This window comes from Morus notabilis, unplaced genomic scaffold (genome assembly GCF_000414095.1).
Source record: "Morus notabilis unplaced genomic scaffold, ASM41409v2 Scaffold172, whole genome shotgun sequence".
In the NCBI taxonomy this organism is placed as follows: Eukaryota; Viridiplantae; Streptophyta; class Magnoliopsida; order Rosales; family Moraceae; genus Morus; species Morus notabilis.
In genome coordinates this window covers 345,346-354,719 of record NW_010362230.1, presented here as the reverse complement: position 1 = coordinate 354,719, position 9,374 = coordinate 345,346, and the positions used below count along the sequence as shown (strand labels likewise).

Here is a 9,374-nt window from a genome sequence, read left to right as displayed (position 1 = left end):
CCCTCTCATAAATAGAGAGCAAAAGGAATCAAAAGGATCTCTAAGCTATCATTTTATTTAAAAAGAAAAAGAAAAGAAAAGATACAAAAAGGTTCTACCAAACTAACGAATAAACAAGCCAAAAAGGCTAACGAACACAACAAAAGCTCACCAAGTTTTTATGAAGAGGTGATTGTCATTCCATTTTTCTTAAAACTTATGTAATTTCTCCTTCATGGATTTATGTAAGTAACAGTAACTTTGACATTTCTTTTGTTTGAGAAGGCGATGGGAAAGCTTACAACTGTCCTTGATGTTTTTGAGAATGAGGAGGTGGTTCCTTCACTGTTCGTGTTCATGGGAAATTTCTCTTCCCACCCATGTAACCTTTCTTTTCATTCTTTCTCAACTCTCAGGTGAGTCATATGTTATAAAGATTCCTCTTAATTTCAGTTATCAGCAGATGCTATTTTTGTTTTCCCCACTACCAAAAGTAATGATCATCATGGGCATCCAGATCCCAATTTGGAAAGCTAGGGCATATTATCGGAATGCATCAACGGCTAAAAGAGAATAGTCGATTTCTCTTTATCCCAGGTCCTGATGATGCAGGTACTTGGACGAGATCTTTTTTTCTTTTTTAGTTTCTTTTTTTTTTCTTTGTGAAAATTCACATTTATATAGTTGTATACTTGAGACAACTTGTTGAAAATTTCAGGTCCTTCAAAAGTTCTACCCAGGTGTGCTTTGCCAAAATATTTGACAGAAGAGCTTCAAAATCACATTCCAAATGCCATATTTTCAAGTAATCCTTGCAGGTAACATGAATTTCTTTTGGATAAGTACAACAAACCAAATGTACTTTTTACATTTCACATTTCAAGTAATTCCCTTTTGTAACCTTTTGACATTCTTTAGCATCTAAGGACTAGTCCTAAGTCATTTATTACTTGTAAGGTCCCTGTTAGAGGTTGAAATACTGTTTGTTGCGTTCTTGCTCTAGCAATTAAATTTCCAATTATCTTGCTGCTCAAACTTTGTCTTTATGTAAATGCAGAATCAAATTCCTTTCCCAGGAGATTGTATTTTTTCGCGAGGATCTGCTGTACAGAATGCGGCGTTCATGTCTGATGCCGCCTTCTACAGAAGAAACCGAGGATTCTTTTGAGCATGTGATACTTATTTCCTTTTTCCCTTTTGAACGTGTATAAACCTGTTGGCTGAATTTATTGACCTGTGTACATTAGCTCATGAAACTGATGGGATTTGAGTTTGTGTTGCAGCTTGTAGCTACCATAACCCATCAAAGTCACCTCTGTCCACTTCCTCTCGTTGTGCAACCCATTATCTGGAACTATGATCATGCACTCTATCTTTATCCAACTCCACACACGGTAGTACTAATATTCTTGTTCATTTACTAATATCTTATGTTCTTCTAGACAAGTTATAATGCAATGTTTTCCACTAGCGGCACTGTCCTTCCCAACATTAATGGTTTGTAGATGCCATAGGATGTGAAATGCAATTCAGCTGATAATGTGGCCTGTCTTTACTTCATTATGCTATAGACTTGTAAGTTTGAAGGCCCGGGCTTTTGAGAATGACATAGTTATTTCTGGAATGAATTATAGTTTTAGAAACCAAAGAACGGGAAAGACCAAACTCAATGGTTAATTTGACATTACTATCTACATTGTAAAAATGGTCTAACAATCTGCATCATTTTTTTGTTAACTTCTTCAGATAGTCTTAGGGGATAGAAGCAAGCAGAAGGCATTCAAATACACAGGAATCACCTGCTTTAATCCTGGTTCCTTCTCAAGTGATGGAACCTTTGTGGCATATCGTCCTTGCAGTCAGGAAGTTGAATTATCTGCCTTGTAAGAATCGATGACTGACCGCTGACTTTCAGCTGCATGAGCTGCTGAAATTCCTGCCCTACAGCCTACATTATCTATTAGCAGGTGATTACGGTTCACTACATGCGGCTAATGATAGTCTTGGGCACAAGTTTTTAGTTGATGGTGATGGAATTCTTAGGGTTAATGCTTTTTAAGATAAGATTGGAACTTGACATTGTTCAAACTTGTAATCAGAGGTTTCTTTTGTATAGTAAAGTGGGCATGAAATAAGTAGGGTGAGGCATTGTATTTATGGTCTATTATTTCTTCTTCAGTATCAAATTTGTGATGGAGATCCGAATACTAATTATGCACTTATGTTAGTCTAAGATAGTAGTTTCTTATGTTAGTCTAAGATAGTAGTTTCAAGTCTAGTTTTCTAATAGTTTGTTAGAGTTGGGTACCAAGGGAAATTTATCGGAATAGTTTTGCAAGATGTATTTAAACTAACAAAATATTGTATTCACAATCTAACAAAATTTTAGGAAACTTGACTTGACACTACTTTTTATTTTTATGCCTAACATAAGTGTGTAAGTTAGTATTATGCTAGCCGTAACAATGGAAAGTAGTTTTAATCGAGTCTCCGGTCTCCTAATATTTTGTTAAGTTTGAATACGTTTTTCAATACTATTTCAGTAATTTTCTGTTGCTACCTAACTCTTACAAAATATTAGGAAAATAAACTTAACACTACATTCTATTTTTACGCTTAACATAAGTGCATAATTTAGTGTTGCGATCTTCATCCCAATATTTGATACTAGACTATACGTACAATACATCTCCATTGTTAGATTAGAATTGTTTTCTATTCTTATTATCACCCTAAATTCTAAACTCCTCTCATATTTCGTCTTCCTTTCTCTCTTTATCTTTCTTTTTCTCTCTACATTTTTAATTTGTTCCTCCTGCATCATGTCGTCTTTAACTCAAAGTAAATCCAATATCATTTTGTGAATTTATTATATAGTTTAGGATCAAATAGCTTGTGTTACATGCATGATATGGTTGGGAATACTTGAGGAGATCAGAGGCTTAAATTTTTTCTGATCGAACTTCTCAAGCAGAGACTTCTCAGTATTTGTATGCTTTCATATAAGGAATGGTGCATGGTCACGAAAATTGAGTAGTAGTGTTGTAGAATTGTTCAATTTTATGAACCCACTTTAGTTATGCGTGTTTAAGACCTTTTTGTGCTAAGTGAGTGCAGGTCCCTTTTTGTCTTGTCGGCTAAAATACATTCGTCAGCAGCATCTTTATACAAAGTAACTTCACTGAGTGCCAAGGTGATATACTTCCTTTTGTTAATCAAGTATATGTGAATAACTTTTTATTATTATAATAAGATTCATTGGATCCTTACATTTATCTACCTACTTTTTTGAAACTCACTCGATTTAGTTAGAAATACAAGCACTAAAAAGCCCTCTATTTAATAATTCAGCATTGAGACATTTTCTAGCACTAAAAAGGAGCCGAAAAAGTGAAGCATTTTTCTAAGGTTCTCTGAGTAATAAAGGAATATTTTGGCAGATGAAAACTTGAGAGACTAGTTAAAAAGAATCATTGATTGATGGAAACTAATTTTGTTTATGGAGATGGGTAGTTGCCGGGATTTGATGATCATAAGGGAATATGATCAACATCGAGTAATAACAATAAGCTTCTGATTTAGTGGTCGCATTTCATTTTGTACTTAGAAAATCATTAACAAGTTGACCCTTAATTAGACGTCAAAACCATAGTAATATAATAGTAGTCCAATTGTAAGTTTACTTAATCTACAAGCAGCAGATATTACGTATATCAAGATTATAAATTGACCTTTGTGGAGCTCATTGTGGAATAGAGCATACGAATTCAAACACACAAAGTTGGAAAAGTTAATCTGTGCTAGTGAGTTGTCATGATTTTAGAGGTGTATTTTCAGTGAATATGATGCCACACACAATACTAGCTAGTACTTGAGTGATGTTGAAGATAAGATTCTTTGTTGACGGCTTTTCCTCTGATTCTAACCTTTATCTACATATAATATTATTATGATATAAATAAAATGTGACAAAATTATCTTTGGACTTGTGATGAGCTTTTATTGCATAAATCAACACTTGAGCCGAAAGAAACGGTTTCAGTGCACTTGTTCTTCAATCCAATGATAATCTCCTACTTGATACTAATAGGAGACAACATAAAGTTTTCTTCAACTACACGTCCTATACGATTAGTGGGATAAGCCTCTTATGTGGGGTTTTTTATTTTTTATTTTTTATTTTTTTATGTTGAAAACGATAAGCCCCATATGTTGGTTCTGGACACAGTTCGCTGGCTTATTGATGGCTGCTGCATTTGCTGCTCACATATATTCTAGAGATGTCGCTTTCAGCTTCACTTGGGTGGTTAATTTAATCAGGAACTTTTCATCTCTTGAATAATTAATCGAGATGATTGATCACATATTAGCATGACATATATCTTGTGTAAATAATACTTTTTTAAAAAAAAAAAAAAAAAAAAAAATAAATTCTACTCACATCTATTTTTATAGTACAAGAGTTAAGAATTATGAGAACTCTGTTGAGACCATTAGACATTCTATCTAGTTTTTTAAAAACAAAAAGTCAATTGAGCTCAAAATTTGACCTTGTTTGTGACGTTTTTGCCCCCTTGTTGATGCTGTCATAATCTAATCATCAATAACTTACTCTTTACCCAATAACGTGTATGTGAATATAATAATTGGAGCTTTTCTTTCCAAATATATATATACTAATTGGATACTTGTGAAGTTATAATCTGAATCATGGATCCAAGTTCCGAATAGAAAATATAAAGGTGTTATATTACATCAACGTTAGTATAAAGATCCATTACAAGTAATGTACGAAAGCCAAACAATGACATATATTACATGAATATCCTTGTCCTGTACCTAATGCCCCTTCTCTAACTCAAACTCAAAAAGTGAGTTGCACTCAAAGATGCGGTTTCATACAATTCCATTTTCCTACTTTTCCACGACAGTGATTGTTTCTGTTATATCTAAAGGGTTCTACACAGACACACAACACACACATATAATAGAGTTCAAAAGAGGTTAACAGGCTGACCCTATTTGACATCTTGCAGATCATATGTTAACATCTATTTTTCATTTAGGAGTACGATTAAAATCCATACTAGTTGCAAATGGCACCAAAGTTTTCTTTTTGAAGCAATATACTTCAAAAGGAACAAATATTAATGACTATATGTCCAAAACACTACTTTTTACAATCAATTAGGAATTAATAAAATCAATCTCAATTATCATCAGATCAAACTGTAAATTCCCAGCAGATTCACTTACAATATAGATTTCTAATAAATAGACATGTATTAAACTATTAATGGCATACTAGGTGAATTTACATCTTTTGTTGTTTTGCTACCAAGCAAGGAGATATCTTAGGGGTTTTATCCAATCCAATCTAATTTATTTTGATCACATAACAACTAATATCAAAGAATGGTTTTTAAAAATTACAACTAATCCAATCTAATTACTGTTGTATCATCCAATCCAATTCGATCCGATTAAGGTTAGTTTGGATTGCATTGGACCAATTAGTTTTTTGCTTGAGCTTTTTGTACATTTTTTGTTTTTTATTTTCTTGCTTAACCTATTTGTTAGATCTTTTTAAAAAAAATTTAGATGTTACCATTGAAAAAAATAAAACAAGAATTAGCATCCATAAATCTAAAAAGTAAATAAACTCTAAATTACTTCAAAGTTGATTAAACACCCAGTCAACAACTTACAAAAATGAAAATAAGGTTACAAATTGATAAACATAAAAAGTTTAACAAAAAAAATTATGAAAAACATAGAAAGAAAGTGTTGAGGAGAAAAATAAAATTGAATTTTTGATCAATAATATAAATATATTTTTATATCTATAATGATCTAACATGTAGAGGTTGGATCGGTTTGGATTTGATTTTGAAAGTGAAATTAAGGGAAAATGAGACAAATACGTACTTAGATTGCATAGGTCTTATTTTTACCCCTTACTCTTGAATAATATTCTTTTAATTAAATACTATATTAATTAAAAGGGTATTAACCAAGAGTAAAAGAATAAAAATCTAGACCTATACACTCTAATAATAAGTTCATTAACATCCAATCATATTCAATCCAAGTCGGTTGTTAAGAATTCACATCCAATTCAATGTAATTGAGGTCAGTTATTCGTTAAAAATGAATTGTATTAGATAGAATTGGTTAATTTGATCGGTTGATTGGATCCGATAAACACTATCTATGCGTTTGATCAAATATTTGTTATTTCATATCATATTAACTCGATATTTTTGAGACCAAATAGCTAGTGATGCGAATTTCACTAATTAAATAGTTAATAATTGGTAGGTAGTTTTGCTTCTTAGCCTATCCAACTTAAGGGGAGAAAAAAAAATAAAGGTCCACTAGAATAGTTAACGAGTTGGCTTTTGGCAGTTTTACAGTTGAGAAGTTAAATTACTTGTGGACCCAGAAACCCTCTATCCCAAATTAGGTGACCTAGTGTCAAATCACCTCTTTTGTAGTTGATACAAATATAACTTTTGTCCAAACTAGAATTTAACTAATAACATTTTGCCCACACTTGAAGCAGAATATTGATGACATGCCATCCCATATTGGGTGGAGGGTGTATACATACATGTCGGCGCGTGAGATATGTAGATACACATATTTTACATAAACTTTTCACGTGTGTTTATTTTTTCCCCTTACATGTGTGTTTGTGTGTGGAATATACATGACAAAATGGATAATATACATGACAAAATGGATGGCTAAGATTAAGTGTGTTTTGGTAACCAACTGATGGAGATATACATGTAAATGGGTTGAAATGTTTTCTACTTAGATGCAGTTGGATTGAAACCTTAGAAAGTGGGACAATTATTCTGTTCAATCTTTTGTTTGCTGTGTGTGACATGTCCAAATAAATAGAGGGAGTTTCTTTGGTAGTTTCTGAAAAAGTAAACTATCCAAAAATTTCTAGTTTTAGCCGTTAAATTAAAACTAGTCAATTCTGTCTATTTTTTCAATTTAATGTGATTTTGATTAAATTTAATAGTTAGAAATTGACCCTATCAATAAGAATGTCTTGTTAGAGAAATTCCCTAAGGTTTCAGTGGTGAATAGTATTAATTATACTAATTCAACAAGAAATCCAAGAATTCAAATATTCTTGGTAAATCATGTTTATAACATGCAACAATTAGTACTGGTACTACTGATATTGGAAAATGCAGAAGAAAAACACAAGTTCCGGTACAAAACAGAAAGTAGTACAAAGTGTTGGAGAACTCTTTGGAGTGTTGAGGCTGATCTGATATGACGACCAGAAAAAGTAGGTGAAACAGGTGAACAGTCAAATGGGAACTCTCAAATGCGTATGAAACTGCTTTGAATTTGATGATCAGTCTCTATATATATTAGTCTATTTGCATGACTGATATTCTATATTCCATATTTATGTATTTCATATTTATGTATATATGATGTTTCCAAGACGCCATATGCATCATCTATTATGCCAGCTACGTGTAACCCTAAAAAACAGAATATATATTGGTTGCATATATATATATATATGTATGATAATGTATATGCATATATACTATATTACATATATACATATATATTATCGTATAGATAGAAATATTTGATATATTATATATATTTGGTTGCATATGTGTGTATATATATATATATGTATATTATCGTGTTTATATGATAAATATAAAATATATCAATCTCATCTTTTTGTAGTAAGTGTTAATAATTATATACATAAATCCTACATATTTGTTATACAGACACACAGAAACACACAAACAGTACACGTTCCACGCAAGAAAATTTTTATTAATCAAAGCTAAAATTTGCAGTTAATTATATGAACCATGCACAGGCCCACACGTAATCATTTGAAGCTAGTCTTTCTCAAAGGACAGAGTCGGACAGGACATGTGTGTGTGTGTGTGTGTGAGAGAGAGAGAGAGAGAGAGAGAGAGGGGTTAGTTTAGAAGAAAGAAACGGTTAATGAGTAGCAATGACAGTTAGCAAGGTCAGAGGAAAAGGATGACAGATAATTAGATGGACAGATGGTGGGTGAAAGAAGGGAATTATATCATGATCAGATAGCTTTCCATTCTTCTTTATTTCCAAGCAATTTCTCCAACTGGACAGAATGTTAGGCCAACAGTCAAAAGAAAGCTAAATAAATATGTCTCATCCATTTCTTCCATATTAAAAAAAAACTTAAAACTACTGGGCCCGTTTGTTTGCGTTTTCGTTTTCGTTTTTCACGGTTTTTAAAGCAAAAAAATGAAAACGGGTGTTAAAAACGTGTTTGGTGTAATTTTTTTTAAAAAACAAAACCAAAAACGTTTTTGTCTTTTTGTGGAAATTAGAAAACGAAAAAAAGGTGTTTTCATTTTCTTGTTTTCGTTTTCTGTTTTCTGAAAAACGGATTTCACTTTTTTTTTTCTTTTTCATTTTCTTCTCTCTTTTCTGAAACCTTTTTTGTATTATATATGTTTATTTAATATATTTATTTAATATATTATTATTTAATATATTTAATAATATTATTTATTTAATATATTATTACATGTTTTCAAAAATTAAACCACCAAACGCAGTTTCAGTTTTTTTTAAAACTGAAATCAATCTCTAAATAAAACTACTAAACGCATTTTTAGAAATAATTCAAAAATGAAACTAAAAACGTTTTCATTTTCATTTTCGTACAGAAAATAAAAACGTTTTGGAACCAATTCCAAACGCACCCACTGTATTATTATAAACTCTCTGGTATTATTGTCTTAAGAAATATTGAAACTAATTAGGACATATAAGCTGCTGACTATAACCAGATGACGTATTCTTCATAACTCAATTCACCTATACAGTAAAAAGCTTTCACAAACAATCACATCTAACTTTTTTACTACAGTAAAAAACTCTCACATAAAATCACATCTCAATTCGAATTTTAAATTCGAATCAGCGAAGTGAACGAGGTTTAAAACTTTTTATTTGATAGGGGGTTGGCCAAGTACAAATAGTACTCATTGCAGTTATAATTAGCAACCTTTTTTTTTTTTCTCCACAAGCCAGTGGCCTGCTGGCTAGCTGGATATAATTTGCTATTATTATTTTACCCTTTTTCTGCTAATAATTGAGAAGTTATTTTGAATTCTTTCAACTCAAATATATAAGACAAGAATTGGTTGGAAAAACTACTTATAGTTAAAGGGAGACCGCAGTTCAAAGCGCTTTTTTTCGACTCTTTTGGGAAAAGAGTTAAGTTTCCTCTAAACTAAGGGCATAATGGAAATATATATGGGCTTATAAACTCATACAAGTGTTTGGGAAATTAATTGTTTGTCTTAAATATTTAAGGGCGATGGGGTCCATTGGCATTT

The 9,374-nt window shown here is 31.6% G+C and overlaps 1 protein-coding gene across 2 annotated transcripts in view; it reads left to right on the top strand.

Moving 5' to 3' along the window:
• The window catches only part of LOC21407831 (DNA polymerase epsilon subunit B), a 6,922-nt gene extending 3,784 nt beyond the window's left edge, over positions 1 to 3,138 (top strand). The window contains exons 8-14 of one of the 2 annotated variants that reach the window (XR_002902488.1): positions 265 to 395; positions 497 to 591; positions 698 to 797; positions 1,037 to 1,151; positions 1,263 to 1,373; positions 1,726 to 1,946; positions 3,097 to 3,138. Coding sequence is in view for 1 of the 2 variants with exons in the window: in XM_024167766.1 (XP_024023534.1) it covers positions 265 to 395; positions 497 to 591; positions 698 to 797; positions 1,037 to 1,151; positions 1,263 to 1,373; positions 1,726 to 1,866 (693 nt within the window). In the remaining variant the exon portion in view is untranslated. Of the gene's footprint in view, positions 1 to 264; positions 396 to 496; positions 592 to 697; positions 798 to 1,036; positions 1,152 to 1,262; positions 1,374 to 1,725; positions 2,159 to 3,096 lie in introns of those variants that run through there. The other variant, XM_024167766.1, reaches the window with a different exon arrangement.
• Positions 3,139 to 9,374: the final 6,236 nt, after the last annotated feature.